The sequence below is a fragment of the Mastomys coucha genome, unplaced genomic scaffold (assembly GCF_008632895.1).
Source record: "Mastomys coucha isolate ucsf_1 unplaced genomic scaffold, UCSF_Mcou_1 pScaffold8, whole genome shotgun sequence".
NCBI lineage: Eukaryota > Metazoa > Chordata > Mammalia > Rodentia > Muridae > Mastomys > Mastomys coucha.
The window spans coordinates 7285914-7297615 of record NW_022196914.1 but is presented as its reverse complement, the minus strand read 5'-3'; the positions used below and the strand labels follow the sequence as shown (position 1 = coordinate 7297615).

At 44.7% G+C, this 11702-nt stretch overlaps 1 protein-coding gene and 1 long non-coding RNA gene across 5 annotated transcripts in view; one reads left to right on the top strand and one right to left on the bottom strand.

The window, feature by feature from the left end:
* The window catches only part of Amacr (alpha-methylacyl-CoA racemase), a 15194-nt gene extending 6784 nt beyond the window's left edge, over nt 1–8410 (bottom strand). Inside the window, exons 1-4 of the mRNA XM_031359860.1 lie at nt 8103–8410; nt 6644–6787; nt 4937–5097; nt 1581–1767 (exon numbers count right to left, since the gene is read on the bottom strand). Of these exons, the coding sequence (XP_031215720.1) occupies nt 1581–1767; nt 4937–5097; nt 6644–6787; nt 8103–8349 (739 nt within the window). The 5' untranslated portion in view covers nt 8350–8410. The remainder of the gene's footprint in view (nt 1–1580; nt 1768–4936; nt 5098–6643; nt 6788–8102) is intronic.
* LOC116083137 overlaps nt 8246–11702 on the top strand; it is a 36396-nt gene continuing 32939 nt past the window's right edge. For 2 of the 4 annotated variants that reach the window (XR_004115605.1, XR_004115604.1), the window contains exon 1: nt 8468–8590. This is a non-coding gene — a long non-coding RNA (uncharacterized LOC116083137). Of the gene's footprint in view, nt 8363–8467; nt 8591–11702 lie in introns of those variants that run through there. The other 2 variants (XR_004115606.1, XR_004115607.1) reach the window with 2 other exon arrangements.

Genomic DNA, 11702 nt, shown 5'->3' with positions numbered 1-11702 from the left:
CCGTGCTCCCCCCACAACTGAATGATGTGCAGACCGTGCTCCCCCCACAACTGAATGATGTGCAGACCATGCTCCCCCCACAACTGAACGATGGATGTGTAGACAGAGCTCCCCCCATCTCAGAGCACTCATCCCTAAATGGGCAGTCTTTATCAAATTCCTCCCCTCAAGGCTCAGGAATCTATGCTGAAGATCTATGCAGAAAGACTCTAAATGCCAGAGTTGATGGATGACTCCAGGGAAACAAATCTTCCAGACACAACAGGAACATGTGAACCCACAGAGACGACAAATTTCCAGCACTGGGAACGGGAAGTAAACACAAACCTCACCCTTAACCAGGAAGGAATTTGTAATTGATGCCTGCTGGGAAAGGGAAAATCACTTTGTCTAATGGAGTGTCATTGAGGATATCAAGTACACTCCAGGGCCAGTCCCATGCCCAGGAAGATAGAGCTGTCCAACACAAAATGAACTGTGTGTGTGTGTGTGTGTGTGTGTGTGTGTGTGTATGCATGTGTGTGTGTGTGTATGTGTGTGTGTGTACACCTGCACACATATAAGTGTATGAATTTACGGTTGGGCATTGTTTTGGGCTGGGTTGGCTTTTTTTCTTTTTTTTTTGGTTTTGTTTAGTTTTATTTGGTTTTGGGACAAAAGAACATAAAGTTGGTTGAAAAGGGAGAAACTGGAAGAACTGGAGAGAGGAAAAAATATGATAAAAATATACTCTATAAAACTTTTTTAAACAGTAAAGTAATTGTTAAGTAATAAAAAGACCTATAAAACAAGGTGGAGAGCAAATGAAAACGATCTGAACATCACCTCTGACACCCACACCCATTTGTCTATGTAGCCAAGTCTAGCCCGGAATGTGTTATGCTTTCCCATGAACATCCCTCTGTCTCTACTTCCTGAGTTGCTGGGAACTCAGCAACTTGGGCTACCATGGTCATCTTGACCTCAGAGTAATATCTATAGCTGCATAATTAACTCTAGTATAAACTTTAATCTGTTATATTTCACATAACAGAATAATTCCAGTCCAACTATATTACAGGGAAAAATGCGATCCCAAAATTATCTCTAACGTACAGCAGCGTGCCATCAAGACAAGAATTCTCAAGACAGGTACATTTCCAAGGTACCAAGGGGCAGTGACATTTTCTAACTGAATTTTACTCAGCAAAACCTCACTGTACTCAGGGGGACTTTATACCACACTTACCACCCTAAGAGATGCCCACAAGGGGGCAAAAGCCAGGAGAACCGACAATTAAGGAAGGTCTGGGCACACGAAGCAGGATAAACATCCATCCATGTCACCTGCAACAGAAGCACTGGCTCTCCCACCAAACAGATTGTTAAATGTTTTGTTAAGTCCTGAGTTATTTTATAGAGTAGTAAAATTGTCAATTTAAAAGAGAGATGAAATGCCCCACAGTATACTGACAGCTACGGTTACATTAGCTGGAAAGATGGATGTCTAAAGGTATCATCATGGTGTTCCAAAGGCCTCAAGATCAAGATTAAAGAGTTCACAGTGAAGCTGTACAGAACACCCAGAGCTAGTTACTTACCTTTAAGCAGCAGTGCATAGAACTGGGGTTCTATTGCACCTACAGCCATGAACTCCCCATCTGCTGTCTTGTAGGTTGTGTAGAAAGGTGCACCTCCATCTAACAGGTTTTGTCCTCGAGGCTGTGCCCACAGACCCGTGGGCTGGGTTTTCCACAGGAAAGAACTTAAGTAAGCTGTTCCTTCCACCTTGGAAGAAGCAGGACATGTTATGGATGCAGTGCTCAAGGAAGTATAAAGGAGGCATCACCGGGGGCGGGGAGGTTAACCTTTATGAAACTGCTTACTCTACAATCCATGACAATTACATTTAACCATACAGTTTCTTTGACATTTCTACAAATTGAGGTAGAGAAGACTTATGGGAGAATGTCATGGGTACACTAACTCATGAGGTATTTTAAGACTTAAAGGAACTACATTTTTCTTCCTTCCAAATGCTGACAACATGCTGATGATGTCTGAAGTCAGGGAAAGGTGCATGGAAGCTCACTGAATTATTCTCTCTACTTTTGTTTGTGCTTGAGTACCCAGAGGTCAATGTCAGGTATCTCTCTCAATTGCTTTCTGACAGAGTCTCCTACTGAACCTGGAACTCACCAACCTAGCTTAGCTAGCCAGGAAACCTGAGGGATCTCCAGTGTCTGCCTCCCCAGGGCTAGGATCACAGGCAGTGCTGTCTCAGAATACCGATTAGCTGACTGTCGCGTTCAGGCCAGAAAGTGTGGAAAGTTTTTAGATTCCATAATGCACCAACCTTGTAACAAAGCATTTCTGCTGAGTGTCATCCTAAATGAGACACATAGCATCACAGGAGGCCACAGGAAAAGAGACCCAGTGCAAGCACCTGTCATCTCATCTGGAGGCCCAGCAGTGACTACCCCAGCAGGCATCTTTCTTACTCTTTTACCCACGTGCTGTGCAAGCTACTCAGACAAGAGCAGCCTCAACTTCCCAACTTGGTCACCATGTGGGCCAACAGCCTGCATGTGACTTACAACAGGAGGGCACTCCCTAGAGAGAAGAGACAACAAAATGGGCCCAGTTACCTTAACCTCACAGTTTTTAGGGGGCAGCACTGTGAGAAAACAGGCTCCATCTCACTTCTGGCCTGCCAGGACCATGGGTTCTGTTTCTCAATAGCAAGAAGCCACTGGTCTGTCAGAAAGATATCTGCCTTGACTAAGTCAGTGCCTGCAAGGGCTCATGGGACTAGGAAGTGACAAATGAGGTTTAGTGACCCCACTGACTTGAGTCCTTAGCCAACAATGATTATCCCCTAATGTAAGCATGGACCCCTTAAGGAAAGGTTAGACTTGCACACACACTCAGAGCTCACTGTTGTCTACCAGTTAGGCAAATCTAAGTAGATACATTCTGATGAAAAGTGAAACCATCTTCTATTTACACTTAACTATGAAGAATCAATTACATGTAGTAAATGACGATTCCTTACAACTCCCAAGACCACATGTTTGTTCTTAGTCCGTCCCTTTTGGGTGGCACACACTGTCCAAAGGGGGCAGTGGAGGGAAGGTATTCAAAGGTCTGACTTTGGATCAAATTGGGCTATGGCACTGTTAAGAGAATGGTTCATCTCTGGAGCCTACAGATTTTCAATAGCTAATGGGAAGAGCCCATCTCCTTTAGGGTGTGGCTCACAGGCAGGTAGGCACATGGGGACCACAGAGCTCTGCACTTTAGTGGCACAGTGTGAACTTCCTGCTGCTGCTGCTGCTGCTTTTTCATGTTGAGGTGGTACAGTAAAGGCCAGGATCCAGAGTTAAATGGTAAACCCCACACTACACCTCCCAAAACACACTACACTACAGAGACAGACCAAAAGGGCAAGGTGAGTTGTGGCCCATGACAGGATCACAAGAAACAGACACGGTATAGGGCTGAGCATCATCTGTGAGAAGCAAACAGCCAACAGAGGTTCAAGGTGAGCAGGTCTAGTTTGAGAAGGACTTTGTAAAGTGACCCAGTGACCCACACCAATTTACAGTCTCAATCTTGAGGTGTCTACAGGCCTCTGACCCTCTGGCCATTAGAAATGTCTTCTCTTGACACTTTGTTACCTTGGTTTCCAAGATGATGTGACACTCCCTTCTTGTTCCAGGCTTACTGATCTTCCCCTTGCTTTTCTTCTCCTACTCACTCCTACACATTAGCATTCTGTCTCCTCCCCAGGGAACCACAGACTCTCACCTGGCTCCCAGTTTATTCCCAAATGACTGCAAAGGCTGGCACTGGTCCCTACTTACCTATTTCCCCCAGATAAGCTACTTCAAACTTGAAATGAACAAAACTAACTTCCTTTTACTCTGGGAAAAGAAACTCACAATCACAAACCGTCACAGAGTGAATTCAGGGCACTCACTGCTCACACACTGCACAGTGACAGACTAATTAAATTCCCTAACAATTCGGACACGTTGGCCTATTATTCATTTTACAACTTTGACATGGCTGTAAAGTAACCCTGGAGATGACAGAGCTGGTAAACTGCAGAGGAAGGGAGAAAGAAGGGAGCTGTCCACGCACACAGCTGGCTGTCTCTTCCCTCACCAGTCTGCCCGGGGAGCTGGTGACACCACCCCTTAGCTCATAAGCCAGAAATCTGTCTCTGTCCTCAGCTCTTTCTCCTTTCCCCATTGCTACAGCATCAGCAACCCTCTATGGCAATTCTGCATCCAGTACTCCTTTAATCCAGTCTTAGTCTAACACTAACTGCTTTAGCACACACCCTCATTTGCTCAGTAAATCCTGGTTAACTGGTCTCTATGTTTCTAGTCTCGCCTCCCTCAAATCCATTCTGTTCGCCCTCCAAAGTTCGCAGTTTTGAAGGATCATAACTTGGTAGCTCTAGTTTAATCACAAAAGATAATTTGGAGAAAAATACTGAAATACAACACAGGAATCAGGTGAATTTTTAAAAGTTTAGAGAATGCCGAGAGAGATGGCTTACCAGCCAAGGATGCCTGCTGCTGACTGACAGCTGGAGCTCCCCAGAAGCCACAGGTAAAAGAGGAGACTGACTCTCAGACCTTGTCCTCTGACCTCCAGATAAGTAAATAAGGTTTAAAGCACTCTATGGGTGGCTTCAATGTGGCATTCTGATGCATACAAAAGGTGAGGCTATTTTAAAGTAAAAGACCTCTTGCCAGACATGTTGGCACATATCTTCAATCCCTCAGGAAGCAGAGGGAAGTGGGCTTCTCTGAGTTCCAGGACAGCCAGGTCTGCCCAGAAAGACCCTGTCTCTCTTACTCAGAAAGATCTGAGGCAATCACACCTGATACGGACACACAAATGGCAAGCCTATCATCCCACCCCACCCCCAACTGATACTCACCATGTTCGCATCAATGACCTGCCCTTGGCCAGAACGTGTGCGTTCAAAGAGGGCCAGCACAATGCCCAGTGTGCACATGAGGCCCCCACCACCAAAGTCGGCCAGGAGATTCAGCGGCGGGTATGGGTTCTCACCACTTCTGCCGATCTTTGACAGAACGCCTGCACCATGGACAACAAATTGAACACTGCTTTTAAGTGAACACAAGATTACCTTAGAGGGACAGCCGATTTTTAGAGTCATTGTACTAAGTGAAAAACAGTGCACAATGCTCTTCAAACTATGAACCCACTGAGTCCACCTACAAAAAGCCATCCACATCTGCAATCCCAGACTCAAGCAGGCAGATCTGGACTTCTAGGCCAGCCTGGGCTGTACAGTGAACCCTCTCCCACATAAAGATAAAAGAAAAAAAAAAGATTTAAAAAATCATTCCAGCAGGGCGGTAGTGGCGCATGCCTTTAATCCCAGCACTTGGGAGGCAGAGGTAGGCAGATTTCTGAGTTCCGGGCCAGCCTGATCTACAAAGTGAATTCCAGGACAGCCAGGGCTGCACAGAGAAACCCTGTCTCGAAAAACCAAAAAAAAAAAAGTCTTCACTTACTAAGTTTTAAAGTAGACATAATTACTATCTATTTGTTTCCTGGCTCTAAAACAGTATAATGCACTTTGAATTTTATTAAAAAGAGATATAAGAATATAATCATACACAAGAAGGAACAGGAATTAAGTTTTGAAAATATATGGAAAGCCCATTTTATACTTTGGCCAGTCAGGAAGGTTTATATTCAACCTTTCAATATCTTCTTACAGAGAGCAGGAGATCTGTTTTCATCAGTAACACACAGTTCTTAGACATAATAGAGCCAGGCCATTCAAAAACCCGTCCTCTGGCCAGAGCGAGCCAGAGCGAGTGGGAACGGCAGAGGTCCTGAATTCAATTCCCAGCAGCCACTCACATGATAGCTCGTAGACTTCTGTACAACCATAAATAAATAAAATAAATATATATATATTAAAAAAACCCGTCCTCACAGATGCAGATTCTAACAAACAGCGAAACCTGAAAACTGCGGGCTTTCAGCCATGCTCACAGATGTCTGGAATGATGGCTCAAAATGATTCTTGGTGAAGGAATGTCAGAATCAAACTGAATCAACTTTCCCACTAAGTGGAGTGACCAACCATCCTTCCTATTACCTTGTGTCTCACTCCTAGTAGAGGCTTCCTTAAAACTGACTTCCCAGTTGTAGTTAACCAGTGTTACTAGTGATTATTAGTCCTCAAATGGGCCAGGGTGGGGATAGAGATTAAGGACAGCAATTCTCGGAACCCAAATCAACCCACTTTCAACAACTGTGCTCTTTGCCAGTTCCAATATGCATTAACATCTTCACATTTTAAAAATTTGTGTTAATTAAGGATGGGGCTAGAAAGACGGCTCAGTGGTTGAGAGTATGGACTGTTCTTCCAGATGACCCAAGTTCAGTTCCCAGGGCCCACATAGAAGGGTTTGCAATCCACTGTATCTCCAGCTTCTGGTGATCCAGGACACTCTAACTGGCCTCTAGAGGCATATGTACTCACATGCATATAACCACATGCCAACACATCATGAGAAATAATAAACATTTTAAAAAGCCTTGTTAATCAATGTAACTGCATTTCCTGACCTTGGAGCTAATTCAAAAAGCCTTTCCAACATACCTGATAACGCCAAATAGTTGATGTCATGGCCAGCTACTTTGGAGAAAATTCCTGACTGGCCAAATCCACTCAGCCTGGCATAGATGAGCTTTGGATTGACCTGTAGTAGAGTCTCTGGCCCAAGCTGGAGTTTCTCCATGACACCTTTAGAGGAAAGCAATCAATCGTTTTGTGGGGTTTTGTGGTTGTTGTTTTTGTTTGGTCCTGGGACAAGGACTGAGGTGTGTATATCACATATCAAAACAGATCTGGCTCCAGGTCCTCCTAGCATCCCTTAGTCTCTACCTTGCATATGCCCCAGCTCCCAACCCTGAACTTTCCATCCTAGCCCTGGGCTGCCCTTCCCTATATAATCCAGACACTTTGAGCTCCCCTTTCCTCCTCTTCCTTCTCCTCCCTCCTCCTCTTCTTTGTCTCTCTCTGCACTCATGTGATCTTTCCCTTTTTATCTCTCCCTCTCTTATCCTTCCGTTCCCCATGGCAACTTCCCTGGTCCTTGAGGCCAGTGAACTCCCTTGCTGGGAAGGCAGCTTCCCAACAAACCTGCCTTTAATATAATTTAACCTGGCGTGAATTGGCCCCTTTCACCAGTGGAGAAATAACCTATTAGTTTTGCTTCTAAAAAGAGCACGAATCAAAGATGGGAATAATTCCTTTTATGGGGCAAACCAAAAAAAGCACACTCCTGCAAGTAATACTAACATCATTTGTTGTGATTTTGGTGAAAGTTGTCAGAATTAAGAATCATCTGGAGAAACTACTTAACCACAGTGACCCACGCTCATCTTCAAACAGAGCATTTTTACATTGTGATATAATCCTAAATATTACCATGGCTGTCCTTGAATATGCTTGTGAGAACTAAAAGAGTTAAATATAAATATGCCTGGTGACCCACTCCCATCCCATTCACTGTCAAACTTACTGGCTTCCTGGTTATCTACCAGGCAATATTAGTAAGGAGCAGGTTGGAATGAGTGCTCCGAGCTAATGCAGAAGGAAATGCCTTCAGGCTTTGTGACAGTTGCACAAAAAAGAAAAAAAAAAAAAAACATAGGATGGAGGTGCTTGTCACCAAGCATGCAAGTGCTCGAAAATTGATTCTGTTAACGACTTGGTCGTTTGTCTACAGAGCTTTAAAACAATGTTTTCGTTCGGCCCAAAGTAAATGAAGAGATCTTGGAAGTTGGAGCTTGGGAATACCAGCATTTAGGGAAAGGTTAACTATGGTCTGTTAATGGCTTTTGAGCATAGGCATCTCACATATCAAAGGGTCAATGACTCTATTCCTATGTGAAGTTTTTCACTCTATCTCTTGCACTAGATTCTCATACGGTTCAATACCCCCAAATAATAACGGCAAATCTGAAAGAGTGCTTGGGGGAGCAATCAAGCAAATTAAAAGTCTTAAGAAGCAGTCAAAGAAGCTGAGGCCATCTTGCCCTGCGGCACGGCTCACCGCAGCGGAAGGGCTCCAGCAGCACGTCCGCGCGTGCGCACAAGCGCCGCAATACCCCGGCTCCGGGAGGCCTCTTCAGGTCCAGCGCCAGCGAGCGCTTGCCTCGGGCCAGGAAGCTCCTGTCTTCCGCGGAGCCCAGCCGGTCCACGCGCACCACCTCGGCGCCGAAGTCCGCCAGGACCATCCCGCAGAACGGCCCCGGGGCCAGGCCTGCCAGCTCCACAACCCTGACGCCGCGCAGAACCATGGCCAAACCTAGGGTGAGACCTGAGCGGCCGGGCGCCCGACCCGCGATTTATCCATCGCGCGCCCCGCCCCGCCCCGCCCCGCCCCGCCCCGCCCCGCCCCGCCCCGCTCCCCCGCCTCCCTCACGTGCCTGCGTGCCGCCTACCGGAAGGCTGCGCGCTTGCGCACTTGCCGCCCACCCTGGGCGTTGAGTCAGTCGCTTTAGCTGCTGAACTTTGGTCTCGGAATTTAGGTCGTGAGTTGTATCCTTGACCCCGTGTTGTGCGAGTCCTCTTCGGACACTTTTCGTTGCGCCACCTGCATCACTATTCTCACCCCCTCTAACCCCCCCAGTAAGGGATTAAAGGTACTCAACTGCTTAGATCAATGTAAGGAGGCAAGGACTTTTCCTGTGGTAGACCACTGGGTGACTCCCTTGCCGCCCTGAAAAGTAGTTGTCACCCTGCAACAGTTTGAAACCTCTCCTAGAAGCCCATAGGGCCAAGGGTGTAGATCAGTTGCTAAGTCCGTGCTTGGAGGCCAGCACCGCTTAAAACAACCTTGGTGCGCACGCCTATGATCCTAGCATTTAGAAGAGTCTGGGATATCAGAATTATTCATCTCGGGTTAAATGGGAGAGCTTTAGAAATCAATTTGGTTTGTCAGCTATCAGTTTTATGGACAATTACAATTTCGAGTTAGAAACCCTTTCAGCCTTTAAAGTACAACAAAATAATCACAAATATCCCACCCAAATTTACAGGTCATTTTTCTCAGTGATGGGTGGGGCATGTGTATAGGTGGCCAGATGCAGTTTTTGAAACTGAATAGAACTAGACACGAGTACTTGAAATCTCCCGCACGGATTCTTAACCAGTGAGGCAGATAATAAAAGCAAAGACAAAATGCTACATAGTTGTAGCCAAAACACTTTTAACTAGCTACTGAATTTTATAAGACACCTCAGGGAAAGGTGTCTGTGCTCTCTCAGAAAGAGCAGCCTTCTGCTAGAGGTCCCTAATGCTCTCTGCTTGTCTGATGCGGTCTCAGTGCCTACCCTTCCTCCAGCCTCTTTCTGTCCAATTCTTTCCTTTGCATTTTTGATAAACCAGGAAGGAAGGAGAAAATCACACGGAATGGTATGACTGACTTCCATGTGGAGATGTTAACATTTTGTCAGAGTTGTTTCCTTTATTTTTCTGAAAAAACAATGGTACAGATGTGGCTTGCACTTACATACAGGATCATATGCACAGATGTGGCTTGAGCTTTCATATAGGATCCTATTCACAAGAATCATAGGCCTTAGCATCGTGCTTCACAAATCCTCTCAGAGTACTGAGTTATCCAGAGGCCCAGGCAAAGCAGACTGTGATAGGAGATCTCAACACTCCAGATCTTTCTTCTGCTGCAAACTCTTCTAAAAGCTAATCAGAGGAAACAATAATATAAATTATGCTTAGGCAATTGTGTTCAGATATTTTTAAAGCAAAGGATATTCATAATGCATTATTTGTAATAAAGCCTGGAACTTTTGGTACCATGGCACACAACTATTATCCCAACCCTTGTGAGGTGGAAGAAGAACCAGCAGGAATTCAAAGTCATCCTTGGCAATATAGCAGTTTCAAAGCTAGCCTAGGCTACATGAGACCCTATTGCAAATCAACAACAACAACAACCAAATATATAGAAGCAAACAAAAACCTCCTAAAGTGTAAAGATTAAATAGAAGCTTAAAATTTTTAAATTTTATTTTTTTATTGGTATGAGTGTTTTGTCTGTATGTGCGTCTATGCAGTGTAGGCATGCCTGGTGCCTTCAGAGGCCCAAAGAGGGTGTTGCATCTGAGGATTCCACAGTTCCCTGAGGGAACTGGAGTTACAGATGACTGTCAGGTGCTGTGTGAACACCAGGCATCAAAAGTCAGTCCTGTGGGAAACAGCCAAGTGTTCTTAACTGCAGAACCATTTCTCCAGCCCCAAAATTATATTCACAGGTAGTTCTAGATAGCAAATGAGAGTACTCTGTTGGGTCAAGATAGAAAATATGCAGGAAATATGTCAAATGGTGTGTTTTATTGCTGTGCTTAACAAACAGAAGTTACAAGTTGGTTTAGGTTAGTCATAGAGTGTCCATGCTTAAGGTGCTAGGTTTGACTCCCACCCCGCACCCCAACTGCATAATAATAATAAAGCCATAGGTAGACACAGAAAAGGATCTGGTGGCTGTTAAAACCTGTTCCACACTACACCCACTCTTACTTTTACCCCACTGTCCTCTTTTGAGAACTCAGAAAAGGCAGACATTTTAATGATTGAGTAGCACCATATCTTCCAATAGGGAGGTGCTTACCAACTCTTGCCACATTCTTTGGGATTTACATTCTCATTGGAATATACATTCACTTTGGTTTGAATCTGCTTTGTGTGTATCTGTGTGTGTGTGTGTGTGTGTGTGTGTGTGTGTGTGTGTGCCTTTGTGTGTGTGTGTCTATGTGTGTGTCTGTGTATGTGTGCATGGGCACATGTATTAATGGGGATTGGGCCTAGAGCCTGGGTAGCTAAGCAAGCTCTTTACCATCTGGAATATATCTCAAGCCCTGTTTGTACTTTGCAGCTTGATTCAGGATCTTACCAAGTTACCCCAGGCAGTATGAAACTTGTGATCCTCCTACCTCAACCTCACAAGTAGCTGGGATTACAGACTTACACTATCAGGAATTTTTTTTGTTTTAATTTTGACCTCAAAATTTTTTCCCACTATTTCAAATGATCCAAAATAGCGTCTGAGAATGCTCTTAACACATTAGCTCAAACCCAGAAGGATGCACTTGTGTGTGTGCTTAATTCCATATATGCTTATGAAGTTTTTCTTGCTGCTTTTCTTGCTGTTTTTCTAAAGACATCAAAGTCTTTCTTCAAGGCACTAGGTTAGTGGGCACTCGAATCCCTCCAATCATGTGTAGCTATATAATTGTGTATCTATATAATGTTTCCTATATACACATGCACAAATGTAACGTTTCTTCCATTGCATTCACTCACATGTCATGGGTCGTGGCTTTAACCTGTGCACCTTGAAGCAAAGCTGCTACCAACTTTTCCCATTGAATGGTTTTGGCTTTTTTTGTCAAAAATCAAGTATCTTGTAGGAAGTGCGGGTTTATTTCAGGGTCTTCTATTCTATTCCATTGATCCACCTGTCTGTTTCTATACTAATACCGTGCAATTTTTATTACTACTGCTAATGTAGTACAGCTTGACGTCAGGGATGGTGATGCTTCTAGAAGTTCTTTTATTGTAGAGTGTCCTGCGCTATCTCCCGCCAGCAGGAACAACGCGGCACACACAGGATCCTTCTGCAGTACAAGCT